At 59.2% G+C, this 24,837-nt stretch overlaps 1 protein-coding gene across 2 annotated transcripts; it reads right to left on the bottom strand.

Moving 5' to 3' along the window:
* Positions 1 to 1,422: 1,422 nt before the first annotated feature.
* Positions 1,423 to 23,411, bottom strand: LOC130035508 (interferon-induced, double-stranded RNA-activated protein kinase-like). Of its 2 annotated transcripts, none has more exons than XM_056127256.1 (16): positions 23,372 to 23,411; positions 21,005 to 21,176; positions 20,493 to 20,607; positions 18,423 to 18,562; positions 15,796 to 15,922; positions 15,474 to 15,550; positions 15,309 to 15,387; positions 14,044 to 14,075; positions 13,482 to 13,541; positions 10,547 to 10,669; positions 9,020 to 9,130; positions 7,574 to 7,754; positions 5,282 to 5,410; positions 3,890 to 3,991; positions 2,712 to 2,765; positions 1,423 to 2,618 (listed from the first exon to the last, which is right to left on the bottom strand). In XM_056127256.1, exons 2-16 carry the CDS (start codon positions 21,121 to 21,123, stop codon positions 2,496 to 2,498), a joined length of 1,572 nt encoding a protein of 523 aa, XP_055983231.1. In that variant the 5' UTR covers positions 21,124 to 21,176; positions 23,372 to 23,411; the 3' UTR covers positions 1,423 to 2,495. The 2 variants fall into 2 exon arrangements, with proteins under 2 accessions (XP_055983231.1, XP_055983222.1); XM_056127247.1 differs by lacking the exon at positions 23,372 to 23,411 and adding an exon at positions 22,990 to 23,076.
* Between the last annotated feature and the right edge of the window lie 1,426 nt (positions 23,412 to 24,837).

Genomic DNA, 24,837 nt, shown 5'->3' with positions numbered 1-24,837 from the left:
GCGAGGCCGCGAATGCGGCCGCGCGGTTCCGGGATCTGGATTTTATAGTCTCTGAGTCTTGGCCGCTGATGGGATTACACGGCGCCAGGGGGCCAGGTGGTGGGTGTGACCCCCGCCTACTGGAATTTGGAGGATCTGGGTGGAAGATGCTCGACTCCAATTCGAGTAGGCTTGGAAGTCTCGGCCCCGGAACCCGCGTGGCTTTGTCCCTCTGCCAGTACCTTCATGTGTGCGGAGAGTGGTCTCAGCATGGTGGTGGCTGGTCCTGGAGGTCTTCGGCTGCTGTAGCCCTGGTCGGTGCGGGGAGGAAAGCTCAACCCGCTCCCCTCCAAGGGACTCCGGGAAGGAACACCCAGGCGCGGGGGCAGAGACTGCACTGTTCTCGTCCGGGATCTGGATTTTATAGTCTCTGAGTCTTGGCCATTATCGAAACATGTTTTTCTGCATACTCAAAGGGGTCGACATTGAATATGGACAGCAAGTTAGCTCACAAGAAAGAAAGCGAAAGGCACAGATGCAGTCGGCTGGTAGACTTCCAGCAGCCTGGTATAAAGTGCAACAAAAATGTCCCTGCAGGATATTCCACGCGTTTCCGATCGATGACCCAGAATCGGTCAAGTCTGTCTGCTGGGGCAGACGCTAGATAATATATTTTCCAGAGCTCCTTTGGAATAGCCCGAGATCTCGCGTGGCCACGACCGTGAATGTCAATTTCGAGATCGTAAATGCTTGGGGTCCAGAGACATCTCTGTAGGCACCAATCCGTTTTGGATTCAGTTGGGAGCCCCTGGGCCAGGGCTGTTGGTGTGCTAAGACGACGTCCAGAGGCAAATTGTGGGCGTGACAGCCAGTCTTCCGGGCAGGTGGTGACTCGGTGAGGGACAGCCCAGTTCCTCTGCCGCCAAGCGGCCTGGAGATTTAGTCCTGGAACCTGCAAACCTGGGCCCTGCTTGTGGAAGCTCTTGGTCACCGGGACTCCATCTGGAGCAGGTGGGGAGACTGCACCTGCTCCATCCGGGGTGCCCTGTGATATTAGGTTGGTATGGGGCCCAGAGAGATCTCCGGCACTGCGGTGTCTTCTGGGACTTGCCTCTGTGTCTCTGGGCCAGGTATGTGGGTGCGCTATGATCCACATTACCAAATTTTCAGCAGATTGTGTCTTGGTGAGGTCCGTCCTGAGACAGTGGACTCAGGCCTGGGGTATGCGGCAGTTTTAGATTCTGGGAGCAAGTGGCTACCAGGGACCCCTCTTGGGTGGGCACAGGCCAACACGCCCCCTCCAGTTCGCTCGGGTCTGCTCAGCCATGAATGGGTCCGAGCTTAACCATGGGCCCCGATCTCCCCGAGACCCATCTAGGGTCTCTGAGGCAGGCCAGCAGCAGGGCCCGCAGGGTAGCGCTGGACTTGGTGCGTGGGGGTGACCGCCAGTGCTTCTGTGTGCGCTGGGAAGTGGGCGAGGGAGCCCATCCCAACTGAGAGTGAGCTTGTGTAGCTGAGCCGGAGGTGGTTTGTGGGTCTGACTCCCACAAACCTAACTTTCGGCCGTTTCATTTCTTGACAAACTTGTTCCCAAGTTGTTGGGGTTTGGCCAGGGGCACAGTGGCAATTTTGGGGTGTCAGGAAGCCTGAAGGCAAGATTAGGCTGCTGGTGCCCTCGCCGCAGGGGACAGGTTGGCCTGCTGGTGGCACCAGAACCCCCACATGACTTTTTTTTTAAGGACCACTTCTCCCACTAGCTCGTTAGATATTTAAGACCTAGAATAGTCTCAAGAGATTTTGGTCTGGAAACGGTACGTATTTAATAAAGAATTCTTTTAGCACTGCAGCACTGTCCTCCCGTTGTTCGATTTACTCGAGCGGGCCCAGTAACGTCTCCATTGTGAGACTTGTTGTTACTGTGTTTGGCATATCGAATATGTCACGGGGAGCTTGCCAGGCTTTGCCGTGCTGGTGGGATACTCTCAGTAGCTGGCCTGGCTCTCCGAGAGGGGCGGAGGAATCAAACTCAGGTTGGCCGTGTTTGCCACGTGCAAGGCAAATGCCCTACCCACTGTGCTATCGCTTTTACTTTTACTAATTTATATCAGAAAATTTAGGGCAACTTTTTTTCTCTCATCTTCATAATGAGAAATCCTAGGCGAAAATCAAGTGCAAGAATGATTTTTAGATTTATATGATTGATTTTGAAGTTAAAAGGGAAAGTTCTCTGTAAACTTAAAAAAAATGTTAAGAGAATAATAATTTAAGATAAAAAAAAATGGGTCCCACCCGGTGATGCACAGGGGTTACTCCTGGCTCTACACTCAGGAATTACTCCTGGCAGTGCTCAGGGGACCATATAGGATGCTGGGAATCGAACCTGGGTTGGCCGCGGGCAAGGCAAACACCCTCCCTGCTGTACAACTGCTCCCGCCCCCAGTTTTAACAATTCTCCCTAACAAGTTCTTAACAGTTCCTAGACCAGGAATGTCGGCAGCGGCCTTCTCCGAAAGACTCTAGCACGTCCTGTGCTCGATGGACCCAGCCCCGTCCTTCCAGCTCCTCAAGGTATACAGCAGTTCCTGAGCACTGGGTCGCTTCGAGGGGTCCAGCGCGAGTAATTGTTCCAGGAGAGCTTTCTGGAACGAGAGCACAAATCACCATAGAGTGAAAGAGCGCATTTTCACGCATAACACGCAGAACCAAACGCCACTCGGCTGCCAAACGCTTACTTTTCTGCCGCTGAATTCTTTGGGGATTTCTCCTTCCTTTAGCTGTGAAAAGATCTGAAAACGAAACATGAACGTGGTCGTTAGGAAGCTGTTGGCTTGGGGTGGGAATTCACCAATGGGGACCCCCACCCCGGCCAGGGCTCCCTCACCCCACCCCACACCACCTTGTCCCAGAAAAGAAGCTGCCCCCGCGGGAGGCCCGTGCTCCTCAGGCCCGCCGCCCCACTGTGCTCCTGCCGGCCACGGCCCCTCTGCCTCAGGGCTGCCGCCTCCAGGGAAGCCACACGCCAGCCCTGTGCGGGTCACTTGGTCACTCCCTGCCAGAGGCAGGCGGGCACACCCCACTCTTCAGGAGTCGCTTTTTCCTGTCTTCTGCCTCCGGGCCACACCCAGCTCAGCGCTTACTCAGGCTCTGCGCTCAGGGTCACTCCTGGCCGTGCTCAGGGGACCAGGTGGGGTGGGGTGCCGGGTTGGCTGTGTGCAAGGCAAGTGCCCTGACCACTGCCCCCCTCTCTCTTTTCTCTCTCTGTCTCTCTCTCCCCCTCTGTCTCTCCTCTCTCCCCTTCCCTCTCTCTCTGACTCTCTCTCCCTCTCTCTCCACCCCCCATCTCTCTCTCAGTCTGTCTCCCCCTGTCTCTTTATGTCCCCACCCCACAAGCATCTTAAAGACGGCAAAGCAGGTCATCCATCAAATCGCTCACCCCATGGGCCCGAGAGCCAGCAAGGGCTCCGGCTCGCCTTGCATGCCACTGACCTGGGTCCAGTGCCCTGGCACCAGGAGTGACCCGTCAGCACCGCTGGGTGCGGCTCAAAACACAAAGGGACAGACTGGTTTCAAGAGGAAGTGCCAGCGCGAGTCAGCCGGCTTCCAGGGGCCGGGACTGCCGGGTGTCGGGCCTGGGCCTCTGAGGGACCCAGCACTCCCTGGGGCACTGGCAGTGCAGGGCGGAGATGTCACGCGGCAAGCAGGCGCTTGCCTGAGCCAGGCTGCCCGGCTCTGATCCCGGACACCGCCTGGTCCTTCAAGGAGCGGCTCGGGACAGGGAACCAACCACAGGGTTCGTCTCTAGGAGAAATCTGACTTCAGGAGCAGCCAGAGATCAAGTCCCTCTTGACTGCAGCCCGCAGCTGCCCGGTCCAGCCCGAGTGGCCCTGGCGACTCCCCCCAGAAGATTCACCTTTGCCATTTCTGAAGAAGTTTTACAGATGTGAGTAAGTTCCACGTAAATGATCCCCAAGGCATAGATGTCCACTTTGTTTCCATAATCGGTTGAGGCAATCTAAAGAAACCAAATTGTATTTCCCCTTAGGACGCTCTTGATAATAACATACATGCCTTCCCAAGCCAAAAGTATTACTTGACCAAAATGTCTTTTTGGGGGGAGGAGGGCTCAGGGCTCACTCCAGGCTCAGTGCTCAGGGCTCTGGGCTCAGACTCAGCCCTGGCAGGGACCAGCCTTCAGGTGTGCCCTTGCCTGTGGCTGACCCCAGCTGACCCCCATCTTGGCACCACAGTAGCCGGAGGACCCCAGAGGAGAGCCCAGAGGCCCCCGAGCAGCCCGTGGCACCCCAGGGAACTCCTGGTCCTTGGCACGGAGCAGCCGTGAGTCGGGAAGGGCCTGGGTTTCCTGAGCACCAAGCCCCGAAGGAAACGAAACCAGTGAAATAATATCGGGCAGGAGCGGCCGGAGCCAAAGTCCACTGGGCAGTGCATTTGCCTTGCATGCGGCCGACCCAGGTTCGATCTCCGGCAGTCCGTAGGGTCCCCCAAGCACCTCCAGGAGTGATTCCTGAGTGCAGAGCCAGGAGGAACCCCTGAGCATCACATCGGGTGTGGCCCAAAAAGAAAAAACCCAAAACAAAACCACCAAAGAATATGGGGCAGGAGAGACAGCTCAGGAGGTATGTCTGGGTCCCTGGGTTCCACCCCTGCACCACAGGGCCCCGCATCCTGCAGAATGCGACCCCCGCCAGAAGCGTTCCAGGCAAGGCCAGAGCCGCCAAGGGCAGGGCACCAGGCCGAGCACGGAAAAAGAAAAAGAATAACATGGCACTGGAGAGACAGTACCGGGGAATGCCCCATCCTCAGCACGGCTTATGGCCCTGAGCACTGAGCTGGAGAATAATGTTAAAATAAAGGTAAAGGTAAAGGCCCTCCCGTTGATCGTCGATTTGCTCGAGCGGGCCCAGTAACGTCTCCATTGGAGACTTTGTTGTTACTGTGTCTGGCATATCGAATACTCTCGGTAGCTTGCCGGGCTCTCCGAGAGGGGCGGAGGAATCGAACTCGGGTCGGCCATGTTGGCCGCTTGTAAGGCGAACGCCCTACCGCTGTGCTATCACTCCAGCCCGTAATGTTAAAATAACAAGATAAAAGTGTGGGTCCTGAGGAGACAGTACAGGAGTTAAGGCAATGAACCGTCTTCAGCACCCAACCCAGGTCCGACCCCCACGTGGGCCCCGAGGACCAACCAGCATCACTCTTGGGCAAAGAGCAAGGCTGATGTGGCCCCCAACCCAGCCCAGCCCCCCAAAGGGAAGAGCCCCAAGGCGGGCAGGAGGGCACTCGCCTGTTCCGGGCTCATGTACCGTCGAGTCCCCATGCCCGTTGTCCGTTTGCTGTCGTTTTCCAGGGCGGCGACGAGCCCAAAGTCTCCGATCTTTATTTGCTTTTCATCCACCAGAAATATATTCGACGGCTAAGAAACGGACAAGAGCAGCACCGTTTCACAGACGCGCCAGCCAGCCAAAGCCCCTTGAGCAGCGGCTGCTGGCATGTGGGCTCCTGAGGGCGCCACTTCCCGGGGCCCCAGCAAGCAAGCTCATGAAGAACTGTGCCGACCCCCACCCCGACCCCCAGCCTAGAGCACCCACTGCAGAGAGACGCTGAGAGTCTCTCTCGAGGATCAGGGCCCCGAGAGAAATTTCCTTTACCGCTGTGGACCCAGCGGTGCCCAGGACTTCCACACCCCTGGGTGCTGCTGGGGACAGAACCGAGTGGCAAGCGCCTTACGCCCACTCATCTCTCGGGCCCTGCCTTCCACTTTGGGAGGGTCTGGGGGAATGCGGGTTCTCGGCAGGGGCCCGGGCACAGGCGGGCTGGAGGCCGCAGCCCACTGCTGGCTGAGCGTCCGCCAGAGCAGGCCAGACACGGCCCACAGACCCGGGCTCACGAGGATCCACGGGGGCCCAGAAAAAGCGTCTCCACCACAGAGGCTGTTCTCGCCTCCTCTGTGTACCGGGGACAGCGGGCTGAGGACTCTCACCCTGTCTCGCTCTTCATCTCCTTTTGCTATTTGTTTTTTTTAGAATTTTATTTTGAGGCCAAACCCGGTGGTGCTCAGGAATCACTCCGGGGTGGGGGTGGGGGAAGGGGTGCAGAGCATATATGCGGGTACCAGGGATCCATCAGGGGTGGCCATGCGTGAGGCAAGCAACCTCCCTGCCAGACTAAGGAGTCCCCCCCAACCCACACCCCGCAGGGTCCTTGCTCCAGGCCAGTCCTTGCCCCCAGATGCTGATGGACACTGACAGGGCTTTACTGCACCCCATTTGTTTAGGGGGAAGCTGTTTCGGGAGTTTCCCGAGTCCTGGGGGCCTCCGGTGAGTCTCGCCCCACCGGGCCGTGCATTGGCCTTGGGCCTTTTCCTAGAGGCTCCAGGCGAGCGTGGACACGACATTCTCCAGGGGACGCCAGCAAGACGTGTGCAAGGCTAGCCGGTGGCCTGACCGGCAGCTCTGTCTCACAGCACCTCTGACCCAGGAGGGGACATGCAGCACTAGACATGGCCTGTCTGGGGGCACGAATGCCCAGGAAGACCCCAGACTCGGGCCTACAGCTGGAAGCTCCTCCTTCCCCAAGAGGTGAGGGGCCAGGCCTGGTGTCGCCTTCTGAACGCACCGGAAGAGGAACTCAGGTGTCATCACCACTGGCCAGAGCAGGGGGCCAGGGGAGGGAGGGGAGTTCAGGATCACCCCAGCCTTCAGGAATCAGACACAGCTCGTCCAGGCTGGTCATGTAAAGGCTGCAGCAACAGTACAGAGGGAGGAGGCTGGCCCTGCGCTGCCGACCAGGGTTCGAGCCCCACCAGGAGTGATCCCCGAGTCGGAGCCAGGAGTCGTCACAACCATGCCGCTGGGCCCTGAGCCAGGCTGATTCACTCGGGGCGACCCGGAGGAGGGCGGGTGGGACCCGTCCCTGCCCCAAGGGACCCAGCCCAAGCAGCCCAAAACCTCCAGAACTCAACTGCCGCCAGGCTCACGGCCCCTTTCCACACCTCGGGCCGAGCCTCACCCTCAAGTGAACCTTTTCCTGGACCGCACAACCAGCCCTTCACACCACACAGCCCACCATACTCCACGAGCACCGCACCACATTTGATGGGGCTCAAAGCAGGAGGCAACCAGTCTAGAGGGAAATGTTTTTTTACAGATATATATATAGATAGATAGATCGATAGATACATAGGTAGGTAGATAGATATAAACCACATAAGGCTCAACCTTTAGCAATATGTTAACGAGCTCTTACAGAAGGGCTTAATGGCCCCTGGGTAGAAGACAACAATCTTCACAGTCTTTCCTCTAAGGAAACCTTTTTGTAGCATTTTCAGCGATACAAAATATACTATTTCGGTTCTACTTTGGGGCAGGAATTGGGACTCGGGATGGAACCATCGAAATATGGTAGCGGGAAGGTGTGATGGTGGTGGCGTTGGTGTTTGAATAGTAAATGTAATCAAAGATTGTGAACTACTTTATAAAATAAAAAAGAAATGAAGGGAAAAATAAAAGCTGAGAAGACAGATCTGGAATTCCTGAAACGCTACCGCTCAATTCCTGATGAAACTTTTACCACTTACCTTGAGGTCTCTATGAATATATTTTTTTTTGTGTATGTAATTCACACCTTCAACTATTTGTTTGAAAAACTGTAATGCCAGGGTCTTGTCGGGCTTCTGATGCCTCATCCTGTCGATCCACTGGTCCAGGGTCCCCTGACCACAGAATTCCATTTTGATGAAAAGGCATTCAGTCTCCGGCCTGGACCCAGGATTCACAGCAACAGAGAGAAGAAAACCCAAACGCAAAGGTTTAAGAACTACGCTTTGTCTTGCAGAGGCTTTGAAAACACTTTTGGTTCTACTCATTTCTGATGTTTAGAGATGGTATTCGGGAAGGAGGGCCACAGCCGGCGATGCTCGGGGCTGACTCCTGGCTCTGCACTCCGGAATCCCTCCCGGCGGGTTCTGGGGACCAAACCCGGTCACCCGTGTGCAAGGCCCTGGTCGTACTTTAGTGTTTCGTGACAGAAAAAAAAGGTGAGAGCCCGGGGCCTCCCACTGCAAAGCTCTACTGCTGCTGTGGCTTCTCCGTGCCCCTCTCGGGACAAGCCTTTCTGCTCAGAGCCCCAGACACTCTCTGGATTCCCCGTCTTGCCCAACGCTGAGCGGTCAGCAGCTGCCCGTGGCGACATCGGGCCCTGGTGCGCACGCCCGGGCCCGGCCTGTCTCCAAGGCAGTGGCTCCTGCGAGCCTGATCCTCGGCTCTCACCGATCTGCCTCGGGCGCACAAAGCTGTCCACAGTAGCACGAGGGGGCACAGAGGTCGCACAGCGGGCAGGGCGCTGGCCTGCCACCGCGTCTGGCCCCTGACCCCCACGAGCAGGGGTCTCTGAGCACAGAGCCAGGACTTAGCCCTGACAGCTGGGGACCAGGAGCGGCCCCCAAACAAAGTAACCATTTATTTTCTCTTTTTGGGTCACACCCGGCGATGCTCAGGGGTTCCTCCTGGCTCTGCACTCCGGAATGACTCCTGGCTCTGTGCTCAGGGCTGAGTCCTGGATGACTCCTGACTCAGTTCTCAGGGCTGACTCCTGACTCCGTGCTCAGAGCTGACTCTTGGCTTGGTGCTCAGGGCTGACTCCTGGCTCTGTGCTGGGGCCTGCAGAGGGGCCGGGCCCCTGACCTGCCGTGACCTCCGCCCTCTCTCATGTGAGGCCCCCCACACGTGGGAAAGGTGCGTCCTGGCCCTGAGGAGCAGCTTCTGCAGGAGCGTCCGGGCGGGCTCTGGAGCCGAGCGTCTGGGTGTGGGGCCAGTTCAGTGCTGGGCTCCAGAAGCTCTGCTACTGGGGGACACACTGGCAGTGCCCGGGGGCCCCGGGACGACCAAGCAGTGCTCAGGGGTCCGCCCTGGGGGTGCTCGGGGCCACGTCCGGCGCCGAGACGGAGCCCAGGCGAGCCAAGGCGAGGAGAGGACCGTCGCCCTGTGCGGCGTCCCAGCCCCTTCCCGAGACCTCGGCGAGTTACCTCCACTCGTAGTCCCTGAAGAGTCGGTCGGGGCCCTTCCAGCAGTCGTGGTAGAGAACGATGTTCGGGTGCCTGAGCTCCGCCAGAGCTTCGACTTCACGCTTCACTTTCCTGGGGAAAAGAAACAAAGAAGCCAAAGTGAGGAAGAGCACAGGGACGCGGAGTCCCCCCTGACAGCACACGCTGCCTCCCCGGCCCTTCCGAGGTCCCCGCAGCCCGTGGCCCAGAAAGGATGCTGCGGCACTCACCAGGGAAAGAAGCGTCGCGAAGCCACTGCCCTCCGCATGAAAGCAGCAGCAGGAGCCCCTGGCCGCATGTGCAGAGCCCAGGGGTCAGTCCCAAGCCCCCGCCCGGGGCCCCCTCGGCCCAGCCTCGAGCCCCCACACGGCAGAGCGGAGGGAAGCCGGCGGCAGCGGCTTCTGCCGTGCCCAGAAAGGGATTCCGGGGCCAGGCGCGCGCTGGGATTCTGCAGCCTGCACTGATGTCAAGTCACGCTGGATTCTGTGAGCAGCTGCCTTGGGTGACAAGCACTGACTTCCCCTCTCCACTCCCCCCTCCTTCCGACCTCCTCCTCTCATCCTTCCTCTCTTCCCTCCTTCTTTCCCTCCTTTCCTTCCTTCTCCTTTCTCTCCTATATCCCTCTTATTTTCCATCCATCCTTCCTTCATTCCTTCCTTCCTTCCTCCTTCCTCCCTCCCTCGATCCCTCCCTCCCTCCTCTATTCCTCCCTTTCTTCCATCCTTCTTTCCTTCCTTCTCTTCTTCCCTTGTTCCCTTCCTCCTTTCTTTCCTGTATTCCCCTGATTTGCCTTCCTCCCTCCCTCCCTCCCTCCCTCCCTCCCTTCTTTCTTTTCTTTCTTTCTTTCTTTCTTTCTTTCATTCTTTCCTTCCCTCTCTCTTATTTGCAGTGCAGATAATTTCTACTTAACTCTTCTCTACATTGATTACATTCATTATTTCGACAAAAGATGCACCATTATTGTTTAGAATTTCCCCCCAGACAATCAGAATTGCTGAAAATGCATTGTGAAATATTTTGCTTTCTATAGCTGGTTATGAGAATCATATAATGTCATGCGGTCACGATTTTGGATTTTGGCAAAGAGCTAGATAATTATGAGATGGTTTCTGTGTATCTGGTGTTATGGCCGTGCTGAAGAGCCACTCGTGGGGGGTAACTCATGACATCGGTAGGGCATGAAGGACGAGCTGGTACCGCCCCCCTTCCCATGAGACTGCAGTTGCCCCATCACAGCCAGCTCCTACCTGGCTTTCCTGTAAGCTCTGAGGCAGCGACCACCTTGCTGCCAGGGGGGGAAAAGGCAGAAGGGAGCAACACCCTCTCCCTCCCGGGGAGGCACGGCGCCGTAGTTGAACGCACGGTCCAGAGAATGACATTTTTAAGGCCAGCTAGAAAAAGTCAGTAATGCTCCTTCATACAGTACTATTATTCTACACAGATTATTATACTGAAAAAAGGAATATCAGACAACACTTTCAGACAACGGAATGAACATTCGCTACTTACTCGTTGTCGTATTTAACGCGCTTAATAACATAAGTCTTGCCATCAATCTTGTGACGAGCTTTGAAAACTTGCCCGTATCCTCCTTTGCCAATTGGTTTGATGTCTGTGAAATGCTCAAGAAAGCTTAAGAGACAAAGGTCGCAGTTACTCTCCCGAGGTGTGAGTCCAGCCACCGCTCCACTGACCCTCCCTTAGCCTGGAGCAGCCTCCAAGCCAGAATCTTCCATTTGCTTGTTTTGGGCTCACCCCTGGCATTCCTGGGGCCCAGTCCCAGCTGCATGGGGTGGAGGATGGGGTCCTGGCTCCATCACGGGGGTGCTGTGCTAGGCCACAGTTCCAAGCCTGGGCTCCTGCATGCAAAGCATGTGCCCTGCCCACTGAGCTCTCTGGCCCTCTAGCCCCAGAACAAAAGCACGTCTGCTACGATGGGAGAACCACATCCCGCCCGAGAGCAAGAGCGTGAGCAGGAGGGGCTGGCACTCAGAAAGAGGGCCACTGTTTTTGGTTATGTTTGGGGGTCCCCCCTGGCAGTGCTCGGAGCTTCCTCCTGCTTTCACCCAGGGACCATGATTCTGGCGCTTGTTGGGTCACGTGGGGTGCTAAGGATCAAACAGGCAAGCGACCAAGCACCGAATATTGCTCCAGCTCTAAAAGGCGTCCTGTTACGTCCGAGCCCCTGAGCACACTGGTGGGAGCAATGAGCGCAGGTTGACCCAGAAGGGCCGCCGGCTGCCCCTCCTGAACCTACCCACCACGTGAGACAGGCTAATGTGTTCACTGACGCAGAGACTCACAGATAAATCTCAAAAGAGAACAACAAGTTACAGAGGCTCTTCTGGACCCCACGCCAGGCTGAGTCGTCCAGGGCACCCTGGAGGGGCGGCGGTCAGCCCAGCGCCCACACAAGTAGAACCCCCGCAGTGGAAACTTCTAGACTCCACAGTTGCCACCCTGCTACTGGCCAGACCCCACTGCTTAGGACGAGCCTCACCTAGAATATAATTTGCTGAAAAACTCAGGTATGCAGGTTTTGTGGCTGAAATCTCCAGGCTCTCAAGGAGTCAGGGATGGGTGACCCCGCCCCATCTCCCTGTATGTCCAGAAGCCCAGATAGCCACACACATATACCCCAAAGCTGCCACCCAGTTAGAATTTAACTGTATCAGCTCGTTAAAAATGTTGGACTTCCAACATTTCAAACTCTACAACCCTGATAAACCAGGAGTAAGTCACATACATTCTCTCTCTCTCTCTCACACACACACCCACAGACAAACAGACACACACACACACACACACACACACACACACCACGTGCGTGCCCTCGTCTGAACCCGCTCTCAGCAGCTGCCCCTCCACTGGACACGCGACTGCCCTGCCCCCACCCTCCCTGCTCTGGGGTCGGTCCCCAGCACCCCGCACAATGGGGTCTCGCCTGACTGTCCCTCCCTTCGAGAAGGACCCAGCACCAATTTTCGCGCTTGATCAGACGCAGAAAGTTCCGTGGCTGCCTCCCCTGGCAGGGCTGACACGGCGTCCTGCGCAGGCTCCTCCTGGCTTCCTTCTCCCCAGGTGCACCCCTTCCCGCCCCAGCCACACCCAAGGGTCCCACGTCCTCCTTTCTTGTGTCCCTCGGCTCGTGGCCTGGCCCCGGCATCCGTGGCGGCGCCTCCCACGCCCGAAGCCCCCAGTGGCCACACGAGTCTCTTCCCGATTCGGTTCCCAGCTAAGGGCTCTTGATTCTTTCCACTCCAGGCAACCCCCTGTGGCAAAAGGGCCCCCGGAATTTCGTTTTCATGTTTTCCTTCCGGGGCCTCTCAACGGGTCCTGGGGGCCTCCGAGTTAATCCTGGTCACTCTCGGTCAACCAGGCCAGCAGCTCAATGCTGAGGCCAGGACTGGAGACAGACAGCAGGGGGGCTGACCCGGGTTCAACTCCAAGCACCACACTGGATGCCCGAGCCCCACCAGGAACGACTCCTGAGCACTGCCGGGTGTGGCCCCCAAAGCAAAAAGCGGCAAAACAAGCGGCTGTGTCCCCATTCTCCGCCCACGCCTGCGAGCGCCTTTGCTCCTGGAATAAGCCCGGGGGCAGGGGCGCCGGCCTCCTCCACGCGCCCCCGAATGGACAACTGCCGTGGTCTTCTGTGCTCGCCTCAGGGCCTTCTCGGAGACCAAGTGCCAGGAAGCTGAGGCTGCGTGTGCGGAAGGCCCTCGGCTCCAACCCCTGCACACTCACACACATCCACACAGATGAACTCCGCACTCTTACACACGCAGACACACTCACACGCTCTTACATGCGCTCACACACACATGCACTCACAAATACACACTCACACACTCAAACATACACACTCCCATAAATACATAATCTATTGTACAGTCACACACAAACACACACTCTCACACATGCACTCTCAGCCACACAACCTCACACATACTCTCACACACACTCTTACATGCACTCATACACAGATACACTCACATATACACACTCACTCACTGAAACACACTCCCATAAATACAAAATCTATTGTACATTCACACACATACTCTCACTCTCACACATGCACTCTCAGCCACACAACCTCACACATACTCTCACACACACTCTTACATGCACTCACATATACACACACATTCTCCCACACAGGCCCACACATGCCCACTATCATAGACTCACACATATACACACACTCACACACGCACTCTCTCACACACACACACCCTCACACATATTCTCATACACTTACATGGGCACTCGCACACACACAAACCCTCACACGCTCACACACACACACACACTCACACCCCTTCACACACACTCACACCCTCACACACCCCCACAACACTTGCTCACTGGCTGCACCCAGACCACCGGGAACTGCCCTGGCAGAGGTCGGCCTACCTGCAACGCCCCCGCCTCTCCTCACCTCCTCTCCGTGGTGTACGGGCATTTGTCTGCTGCTGCTGCTGCTGCTTCTGGAGGTGCCCTGAAGTTCAAGAGCAAAATCAGAGGGAAGGAGAATCTGCAAAGAGCAACGGGGCTGGCCGGGAGGGGGCTCAGGGGCTTGTGTGACGCCAACAGCTACGAAACCTCCCACTTGAGGGTCTCCTCTGCCCACCTACAGCCTACGGGCCTCCCCTGGCTCCTTCTGGGGCCCTCACAGCCCCGCGGGGCCCTTGGCGCTCCCCGCCACTGCGTCCTCTGCGCCGCGGCCCCCGCAGCCGGGGGTCCCTCTGTCCGCCCCTCGCAGCCGTCTGCTGCCTTCTCCCTCGCAGCCGTCCTCCTCGGCCCCTTCCCTCCTGGTATCCGGGCTGCAGCCTCCTGAGCACCCTCGAGGCCAGCGGGTTCTGACGAAGGCCCATTCCCCGGAACTATACCCGGCCCTTCCCAGGCCCTTCCCGCGGGACAGTTCTCCACACACATCCCAGACATGGGGCATGAGGCGACGAGCCCTCCCAGCAGGAGGCTCCTGTTCCAGCCAGACTCACCCCTCTGCCAGCCTGGGAAGGCACTCAGGACTCTGAAACACAAGAAAGCAGGAGGACGCCTCAGCAGGGCGCCACCCTCCCTCCTCCCCCTCCTCGCTGGCCCTGGCCGCATTGCTGTCCGTGAGACAAATAATCGCACCCGTTTCCGCATCCTCCTTCGATCCCTGGCCCCATGAGGGTTCTCACACAGATACATGCATCCATGTTGTCCCACGGACAAGCGGACACACACAGCAGGCAGGGCAGAGACGCCCACAGTGAGCCGTGACTGCCAGGAGCCCCGGTTCTCGAGGGTCCCGGAAGGCCCATTTGAAGGTTCGTCCTCGGAGCTGAGAAGCTTCTAGTCTCACTGGACCCTCGGGGCTTTCTGGCCTTCTCAAGACCGCAATGATGGTGTGGAGAGACGGGACGGGGGTGGGTGCACAGCCCACACGGGCTCCCTCAATTTCCCAGCACCCCAGAGCACCCCCGGGGCCCACAAGGAGGGAACAGTGAGCACAGAGCCAGAAGTAAGCCCTGGGCAGAGCAAGACAAGCAAAAAGGTCCCGCACTGCCAACGTGTCCGTCTCTGGACGACTTTAGTGCCAAATCCAAAAGCCGAGTCTTTAGAGCTCACTGGTGGCAACATCCTGAACGCACAATCCTCATTTTCACTCAGTTCTCATTCTTTTTTTCTTTTTGGGCCATATCCAGCAATGCACAGGCGTTACTCCTGGCTCTGCACTCAGGAATTACCCCTGGTGGTGCTCAGGGGACCACAGGGGATGCTGGGAATCGAACCCGAGTCGGCCAGGTGCAAGGCAAACGCCCTCCCTGCTGTGCTATCGCTCCAGCCGCAGTTCTGATTTTTAAAGGCAGAAGGAAAACTCTCCGAATGAAACTAATTTTGTTGCTGTCGTTGTTGCAATGGCCAGGATCAATCCCAGGATCTCACACCTGCAAAGCGGGTGCTCCACGGATGAGCTGCATCCCTGGGCCCTGATGGTTGTTCACTTGCCCTGTGATCCTGGGGCTCAAACCCCGGACTCTGTGCGTGAGAATCACAAGCTCCCTGGAGTAGCTCCCGCCCCAGCCCCAAGAGCCCTCCTAAGAAGCCTCTTCTAGAGGTTTCTAGAAGGAGCAAGACCAGAAACATATGGGAGAACACGGAGGCAGGGCTGGGGATTCGGCTGGAAGCACGGACGGAGGCACGGGCTGGGCCCCGACCACACCGACAAGGCAGCCCGGGTGCAGGCGACGCGTGGAGCTGAGCTCGGAGCACTTACCGCTAACTGGGATGAGGCCCAGCTTTCACTGCAGCTGTTTCTATCAAGGGAGCTTCTTCCAGAGAGCGACTCGGTGGTGCTGCGGTAGGGGGTGGCTGAGTTGAGGAACGCCCTGTGTGCCCCTGGGTCCCCTCGTCCTGCAACCACCCTCTGGTAGTGCCTCACCTGAGCTCGCGGGATCTGAGCAAGGAACTGCTCTCACTGCTGGACGCGATGGACGCTGCCAGGGGCCCTTGGGGTCTCTGGAAGGCACCACGGCTGCGATCAGGCCCCACTGCGACCTCACCACACTGCCCAGCGCCCAGGGGACATACGTCCGCCCCTAGTGCGTGTCCGGTCCAAAAACGCTTTGGGGGGGCCTCAGCACCGAACCCCCCAAGGCCCAGAGGTGGGAAGAGAGCCCTGGGGTCTGCAGCATGACCGGGACACACAGGCAAGACTCAACACGACACGCAGGGAGCAGCGCCAAGCCCAGGGCGACGCCTACCGCGGCCGTGTCCTCCGAGTGTAACTTCTCAAGGGCCCTCTGGGCGGCCAGCTGCTTGGCCTTCTGCTTGGAGCCAGCCAACTCCCTGCCGTAGACTTTCCCGTTGATTCTGCACGTGACCCGAAACCTAGGGGCAAGGGCAGAGAGAGCAGGGCCGGGTAGCAGCAGAGCCCTGCCGGTGCTCAGGGACCACTCCGGGTCCCACACTCAGGGATCACACCTGGTGGTGCTCAAGGGACCACATTTGATGCCAGGGATCAAACCAGGCTTGGCCGAGTGTCTGGGCAAGAGTGATAGCACAACGGGTCAGGCGCCTTGCACACACAGTGACCCGAGTTTGAAGCTCAGGACCCCATTTGGCCAGGAGTCATCCCTGAGCTCAGAGCCAGGAGTAAGTCCTGAGTGCCACCAGTGTGGCCACCGCTTCCCGAAACAAGAGCCAACAACAAAACCCCGGTACTGCCTCTCCAGCCCGGCACCAAGAAGTACTGAGTCTGATTTACGACTTGAAAGGAAAAGTCAAACCCAGTAACCAGCCAAAGTCTCATCAGAACAGTGATGGGGGGGGGGGGGGAGGGTCCTGTTTCAGCCCCCTGCGTCTCGGCCTCTGCCTTTCCCAGCTGGTTTCTAACTCTCCGGCCATCGAAAGCTCAGTCACAAAAGCACGGAATGCTGATTTTTAATTCCCCAAATATCAAATGCTAGCTCCATGGAGGAGGCGAGGAGGTGGAGGAAGAGGAGGAAGAGGAGGAAGAGGAGGAAGAGGAGGAAGAGGAGGAAGAGGAGGAGGAGAAGGAGGAGGAGGAAGAAGAGGAGAAGGAGGAGGAGAAGGAGGAGGAGGAGGAGGAAGAGGAGGAGGTGGAGGTAGAGGATGAAGAGGAGGAAGATGAGGAGAAGGAGGAAGAAGAAGAGGAAAAGAAGGAGGAGGAGGAAGAAGAGGAGAAGGAGGAGGAGAAGGAAGAGAAGGAGGAGAAGGAGGAGGAGGAGGAGGAGCCCTGGCGATTGTTCAGGTTGTGCGTGAAGGGGAAGGTGACCCGGCCATGGTGGGCACCCCACTGTCCTCTCACCCCCAGTCACCAGGCGTTTGTGATGGGCGAGCAGCACAGCCAATTCTGGGAGCACTAGGCCAGGAGCCTTGGAAGTGAGACCACCTGGACCCTGCACAGACTCTGCCCTCCCGAGTCTCCAGAGAGGGTGGGACACCCCAGGGTGTCCCCTGCATTCCTCTCCCTGGGCACCCCCAGGCGGGTCTGTCCCAGGGACCTCACCGGGGCGCCAAGGGTTCGAGGGTAGGAGACTGTTCTCGGGCAGACTGACCCTCACCCCGCCTCAGGGAGCACCTCATGCCTCCTTCCAGGGAGCACCTCATGCCTCCTTCCAGGGAGCACCTCCAAACTTCCTTCCAGGGAGCACCTCCATGCTTCCTTCCAGGGAGCACCTCATGCCTCCTTCCAGGGAGCACCTCCATGCTTCCTTCCAGGGAACACCTCATGCCTCCTTCAAGGGAGCACCTCCAAGCTTCCTCCCAGGGAGCACCTCCATGCTTCCTTCCAGGGAGCACCACATGCCTCCTTCCAGGGAGCACCTCCATGCTTCCTTCCAGGGAGCACCTCATGCCTCCTTCAAGAGAGCACCTCCAAGCTTCCTCCCAGGGAGCACCTCCATGCTTCCTTCCAGGGAGCACCTCATGCCTCCGTCCAGGGAGCACCTCTATGCTTCCTACCAGGGAGCACCTCATGCCTCCTTACAAGGAGCACCTCCACGCTTCCTTCCAGGGAGCACCTCAGCCTCCGTCCAGGGAGCACCTCTATGCTTCCTTCCAGGGAGCATCTCATGCCTTCTTCCAGGGAGCACCTCTATGCTTCCTTCCAGGGAGCATCTCATGCCTCCTTCCAGGGAGCACCTCCATGCTTCCTTCCAGGTGGGGGCAGAGATGGCGGCCCGGCCTGGCCTCCCCTGCAGCTCGCTCCGGCCCACTCTGCTCCCCCCACTCCAGCACCCCTCATGCCAGTCACCCCAGGCTCTCGCTGGCACCCTCCCAGCATGCGGCCTGCTCTGGAGAGCGACACCTCGGCCGCCAGAACCGGGTCAGCCCTGCTCGCAAGAGGAACCCCGCCCGCACACCCCCATCCCTCAGGCCAAGACCACCCGTCTCACTGGGTCCTGCTCTTCAACCTCTATTTTTATTTTTTTTTTTGGCTTTTTGGGTCACACCCAGTGATGCACTGAGGAATCACTCCTGGTGGTGCTCAGGGGCCCATATGGGATGCTGGGGATCGAACCCGGGTCAGCCGCGTGCAGGGCAAACGCCCGCCCCACTGTGCTATCGCTCCAGCCCCATCTTCAACCTCTTCACCCTGCGCCGGCGCCTTTCGTAAAGACCAGCCCGTGGGCCGGAAGCCGTGGCAGACAGGGGGCTGAAGACCACCGAGCTGGCGGAGCGCAGACAGAGGGTCGCCCAGATCTAGTCAATCGCCAGACAGGAAGCCCAAGACCCAGGCAGTGGAGCATCGAAAAATACTTTCCGAAGAGGACCCCTGGGGCACCCGCAGTGATTTCTGGGGAATCAGTCACGGGAGAAGCCCCGCCAGAGGCCAGACTGCAGAAACCACCAGCTGGGAACTCACTGTTGGGGGCTCCGTTCTTCACAGTCGTATAAGACCTGCAGGCCGTTCTTCTGGGCATACGTGTTGAGCTGACCCACGTGGTTCCCAGCACCGGTGCCTTGCGAAGGCAATTTCGCGGCCGGTGAGAAAGAGCTTCTGACCTACCGAGGAAAAAATAAAACCCTTCTTTTCTTTTCTTCTTTTTCTTTCACTTTTGGGTCACATCCGGCGATGGTCAGGGGTTCCTCCTGGCTCTGCGCTTAGGAATCATTCCTGGCAGTGCTCGGTGGACATTATGGGCAGTCGGTTCTCATCACTTTGTGGCGGTTCCGGAGTCCTCTGGCAGTGGCCAGCAGGGCTGGAGGCTCAGTGCCAGTGCCCCGGCCTGCCCCGAGGCCGAAATGGGCCCCCGGGCTGCACACTGGGAGCCCCTGCGGAGCCCAGGGGGAAGTCACCTCCCCCATGGTGCCACTTCAGCCGGGACCCTTGACTTGGCATCAGAAACTTTCCCGAGGCTGGGAGAGCCTGTCGGAGCCTCCTGGCCCTGGCCCTCGGCGTGCCGGCCTGCGGTGTCCTGGCCAGGCAACCGCGCCAAGCCGGCTTCCCAGGAGCGCCCCCGCGGCCCCGTCCTCTGCCGCCTCCTCTCCTCCCCGCCACTGCCCACGGGGTCCCGGCTCTGTGCCTCAGTGCTCAGTGGGCTCAGGGGACCTGCAGTGGCCGGGCCCGGAGTGGCCCCAGCGGGCACGGCAGACGGTCCCCACACCCTCCTCCCTCGTGCCGCCTGTCTCCCAGGTGCTCAGGGCTTTCAGTGACTCAGTTCTGTCACGGGTGGGGGTGCTATTCCCCGACCCTGTCGCTGTGCTCATCCCCCGGATGGTCTTTGTCTCAGAAACACCTTCAAGGGAGAGCTCTTCAGAAAGCGTCTCTGTTGTTTTTTGGGGGGGAGTGGGGAGGTGTTGGGGTGAGAGCCAGCAGTGCTCCGGAAACAGTGCTCAAGGATCCAAACGCAGTGCCAGTTGGAGTAGGGTCGGCCCCTTACAAGACAAGCACCTCAACTCCTGTTCCGGATCTCCGAGCCCCAGAGGGCTTTGCCGGACGCTCTGCCCTCCTTGCAGACATGGGCTGGACCTCTGACCCCTGGTCCCCTCCCTCTCCTGCACCTCCGCCCTCCGCCAGCAGGGGGCCAGGGGGCGCAGTCCTGGCAGCCGGGTCCTTCCCACCCAGACACCCGACCTGGGCCTGACTGGCTGTCCCCGCTGGCTCCTCCAGGGCCTCTCACTGGCGGGTGGGGGCTACAGACCTCAGAAGGCAGAGGGCCGACGGGGGGAGTCTTTCCTCAGCACCCACCCAAGTGACGAAGCATGTTTGTGAGGCCCTCGGTGCCTGTGTGTGTGTGCACGTGTGCGCGTGTGCGTGCGTGTGTAGTCTGGGTGTCCATCCGTAGGGCTGAGAACCTACTCATGACCCGTGTGTGAGTCTGTGTATCTGTGTGTGTGTGTGTGTGTGTGTGTGTGCATGTCCATGTGTGTAGACTGAGGACCCACACACGCTCTGTGTTCATGTGTGCGTGTCCATGTGTGTAAGCTGAGGACCCACTCACGTCCCATGTGTGAGAGTCTGTGTGTGTGCGTGTGTGTGTGTGTGTGTAGGCTGAGGATCCATTCATGTTCTGTGCGCATGTGTGTGCGTGTGTGTGTGTGTGTGTGTGTGTGCGCACGCGCACAGGTGTCTGTGTGTAGTGGTAAGGACCCACTCACATCCCATGTGTTTGAATCTGTGCATGTGTGTGTGTGTGCATGTGTGTAAGCTGAGGACCCACTCACGTCGTGTGTGTGTGTGTGTGTGTGTGCATAGGCTGAGGATCCATTCATGTTCTGTGCGCATGTGTGTGCGTGTGTGTGTGTGTGCGCGCGCGTGTGTGTGCACGCGCACACGTGTCTGTGTGTAGTGGTACGGACCCACTCACATCCCATGTGTTTGAGTCTGTGTATGTGTGTGTGTGTGATGTGCGTAAGCTGAGGACCCACTCAGGTCCTGTGTGTGTGTCTGTGTGTGTGTGTGTGTGTGTGTGTGTGTAGGCTGAAGACTCACCTGCGCGTTCAGAATCTCGAGTGCGATCTTGGCCGCGCCGTTCTTGGCTTCCTTCTTATTGCTGCCCCCTGCTGCGGGGAACTCTTTCCCGTCGATGACCACCTGAAGTGCAAACCTGACGACGGAGGAGAGTCACAGTCTGGTGTGTGCTGTGAGGACCGGAGCCCGGTCACCCTCCTGCCATGGTGCCCACGGCTGGCAGAGGCCACCGGTGTCCGGTCCAGAGCCCAGCGGTGTCCCCGGGAACAGGGAGCCTGTCTGAGTAAGTCGTTTCATGCCGGGACCCTCCTGGACCGTCAGGGCTACAGCCCGAGCCCAGTGCGGTGACTTTAAACAGACACAGGGGCTCCCAGTTCCCAGGGTTGTCCCTTTTTCATATAAAAATGGGGGGCCACCCCCAGGCGCGATGCAGGACAGCGTCCCGGCTCTGGGTGGGCCAGCGGCCAGGGGACACCAGAGCCGTGCGTGGGTCACAGGTGCCACGGCAGGGCGGGCTCTGAGTGGAGACCCACCTGAACTTCTTCAACAGGGGCGAGTCGGTCAGCTCCCGATACTGCACCTCTCCGCTGTGCTGCTGTTTGAATTTGTTAAGTTCTTCTATGTAAAACCCAGGTTTAGAATCGTCGGCCATTTCTTGTCCGGGAGGAGTTGGCAGAGGCGCTGTGCGAATGCCTGGTCACTCCTCTACGAGGGGACATGCGGCCACATCAGTCTCCAGCAGGCACATGCGCACCCCCTCCCCCGGCCCCATGAAGGAGGCCCAGTGGTTCGTGCCATCCTCTGCCTCCGGGGGTGGCAAGGGCCAGAGCCTGGTCTGGGTGGACCCACTCACATCCCGTGTGTTTGCGTGAGAGCCACAAGGTCACGAGTGCAAACATGGGTGCCGGCACCCAGCCTAGGGAGGGGTCAGGGTGAGGGACACCCAAGGCAAATGTGGGGGTGTGGGTTCAACCCCCCAGAGCTGCAGCCCACGCCGTGGCAGCCCCCACAAGCCACATGTCCAGGGTCCCCCAGCAAGGGGTAGAACTAACCCAGCAGGGCCAGCCTGCCTGAGGAGGTCCATGGGGGGCTCAATGGGTAGGGCACTTGCCTGGCACACCGGACCTGGGTTCAGCCCCCAGCCCCATACAATCCCCAGGGTGCCACCCTGAGCACAGAGCCCAGAGTTAGCCCTGAGCACCACCAAGTGTGGCTCAGAAACAGAGGGAGAGAGGGAGAGAGAGGCGGCGGGGAGAGAGAGAGAGAGAGAGAGAGAGAGAGAGAGAGAGCGCCCATGTGAGTGGCACTGAGAAGGGAACAGCTGAGAATAGAGGTATAAAGTGAAGTTTGTGGAACCTGGAAGGGATTTAGCGCCACGGAAATAGGTTTCCCATAAAACCCTGTTCTCCCAGTCTGAAATCTGCAGCAGGCGGTTCTGGGGTGGGGGCTCCATGGAGTGTTGGGGGTACCCAGGGGCCATGCGGGCTGGGCCGAGCATTCAGAACGCAGGTCAAAACGCTGAATCTCTAGGGGGGAAACTCAAGGACCACTGGGCATCCCACGGGATCTCACTGATGCCAACCGAAGCCCCAGCAACCCAAGTGAAACCCAAGGAAAAAGAGAAGTGCACTTCCCGGAAATGAAGATGTTTATGCCAAAGGACAGTATGAGGAAAAGGAAAGGAAATGTGGGGGGTGGGGGGGCACTTCCCAGGGGGACAAGGGCAGCTTGAGGCTGCACAGCTTCCCTGACACCACGGCTGAGCCGGGTTCGATTCCCGAAGCCCACCAGTAGAGGCTCCTGAGCGCAGAACCAGGAGGGAGCACTGAGTGCAAGCGCGCACACACGCGCACACGCGCACACGCACACGCGCACGCTGGAGTTGGGTGCCCACGGCTCAGGAAAGGCTGGCGACCCGGGTACCTAGAGGCGCGGGGTAGGCGGGCGCCCTGCGGGAAGCGGAAGAACGTTCTGGAAGGCGCGGGGCGGCGCGGGCGCGGGACTTTCCCGGCGTGCGGGAAGTCGCGGGAACCCGCTGGAGGACCCCGCCGGCGCGCCCCGTCGGGCCGAGCCAGGACGCCGGACGCCGCCCCGGAGGCCGCCCCCAGGCCCGGGTCGCTCCCGCGGGACCCCGCGCCCCCTCGCCCCGGGACAGCGCCCCGGGTCCCCAGCGCGCCCCGACCGCCCCCCGCAGCTCCCCGCGCGCCCGGGGCACGCCCTGGCCCCCGCGATGCCCCGCGCGGACCCCCGACCCCAAACCGCTCCGACCCCGGGCTGCGCCCCGCAGAGCCCCCGCCCCCGGGCCTGGACCCGCCCACCCTCCAGGCGGGCACCCCAGAGCCGCCCCCGCCCGCGGCTTGCCCGGCCGCCCCCGACCCGCTACCTCCGGCCCCGTCTGTGTCCGACCCGCCCGTGCCCGGCCCGCTGCAGCCGCCGACCCCGCGCTGCCCCCGGCCCGCTGCCCCCGGCCCCGTTCTGTGTCCGGCCCCGCCGTGCCCGGCCCGCTGGCCCCGCTTACCCGGCGAGACCCGGGCCCGCAGCGCGCACCCCCGATGCCCCCGGCCCCGTCTATGCCCGGCCGCGCCCGCGCGCCCGTCTCCTCGGTCCCGGTCCGTCCCGGTGCGCCCGCGGCCGAGTCTGTCCGAATCCCTCCCGGCCCGCGCGTGGTTTCGTTTTCCCCGCGGGCTCCGCCCCGGACACAGGCCGCCCGCGAATCCGGGCGCAGCCTCAGGTCCCCCTGGCTGGAAACCTGGACAAGTGCCCGGAGTGCGCGCCCGCGCGCGCACACACACATATGCACTGTCACTGTCACTGTCACTGTCCTCCCGCTGGTCAGCGATTTGCTCGGGCGGGCACCAGTTCCGTCTCCATCGTGCGGGAGGGCCGAGGGCCCGACTCACCCTCCGAGCAGAGGCCCCGAGCCCTGAGCACCCCACTGCGACTTCCCTTCACAGTCAGTGGTGTTCCCTAGCATGGCCCGTGAGCCCTGATTGGGTTACGCCCTCAGCCACTGGCATAATTTCTTTCTGTTTTGACTCTAGTTGTGTCTTTTTTTTTTTTTTAACTTTTCTACTTGGAAATGTTAAGCCGCAATTTCTAATCAATTTCTGAAATCAAAGCATTTATTTATTTATTTAGCGGGCCGGAGCGATAGCACAGCGGTAGGGTGTTTGCCTTGCACACCGCCAGCCCTGCTGAGCCGGGTTCGATTCCTCTGCTCCTCTTGGAGAGCCCGGCAAACTACTGAGAGTATCTCCCCCGCAAGGCAGAGCCTGGCACGCTACCTGTGACATATTCGATATGCCAAACACAGTAACATCAAGTCTCACAATGGAGACATTACTGGTGCTTGCTCGAGCAAATTGATGAACAACGGGAGGACAGTGCTCCAGTGAAGTGCTATTTATCTGGGGAGGGGGTCACACCTGGGATGCTCAGGGGTTCCTCCTGGCTCTGCACTCAGGAATTACTCCTGGCAGTGCTCGGGGGACCATATGGAATGCCCAAGCATTGCCAGGCGTGGCCCCCAAATCAAATGCGGGGTCTAAGGGCTCCAAACCTGACCCCCCAGCCCAAGGGGCAGTGCTGTGGGGACGACCCCTGAGCCCCACCCCTGGGGTGCCCTGGTGCCCACACCCCACACCCCAATGGTGGGTGATCTTCATTGTTCAGTTTCGGTTTCGGTTTCGGTTTTGTTTTCCACTTTAGGTTTGGGGCCCCCAAACTAAGACTCCCCCTCTGAAAGGAGAGAAGGACGGAGCAGCCTCGAACAAACAAAGGCGTGGCTGTCTCGTGGCACCTGTGGCTTCTCCGGCGGGCACGGCGCCTCTGCCCTGTGTGTCCGGCGCCCTGTCCTGTCGGCTCTCTTGACTCTGGAAGTGTGCGGTCACTAGGGCCAGTGTGCAGGCGGGCTGCCGGCCACTGCACTGGCCCCGACACCGGGCTCTCCTGGTGCCCTCCCCACTCCGGTCTCCCTGAATCCTTACTTGATTCTCTGATCCCACTTTGATTTTGTTTTGCATTACATTCAGCGATGCTCAGGGGTTACTCCTGGCTCTGCACTCAGGAATCACTCCTGGCTGTTCACGGGGACCCTATGGGATGCCGGGGATCGAACCCAGGTCAGCCGCGTGCAAGGCAAATGCCTCCCCGCTTCGCTATCGCTCCAGCCCTTATATATGTGTGTGTGTGTGTGTGTGTGTGTGTGTGTATACATATATATATACATATATATATAGTAACCGTCAGGAGAAAACCATTTTCCTTCTTTGTTTTTATTTAATAATAATAACGATGATAGTCATTATTATGATTAGGGTTGAGGTGGGGCTCAGGGACTCAAGGGTGCTGTGGCTTGGCCACTGCC

Source organism: Sorex fumeus, unplaced genomic scaffold, assembly GCF_029834395.1.
Source record: "Sorex fumeus unplaced genomic scaffold, SorFum_2.1 ptg000006l, whole genome shotgun sequence".
Classification (NCBI taxonomy): domain Eukaryota; kingdom Metazoa; phylum Chordata; class Mammalia; order Eulipotyphla; family Soricidae; genus Sorex; species Sorex fumeus.
This window is presented reverse-complemented; position numbering and strand designations above follow the sequence as displayed.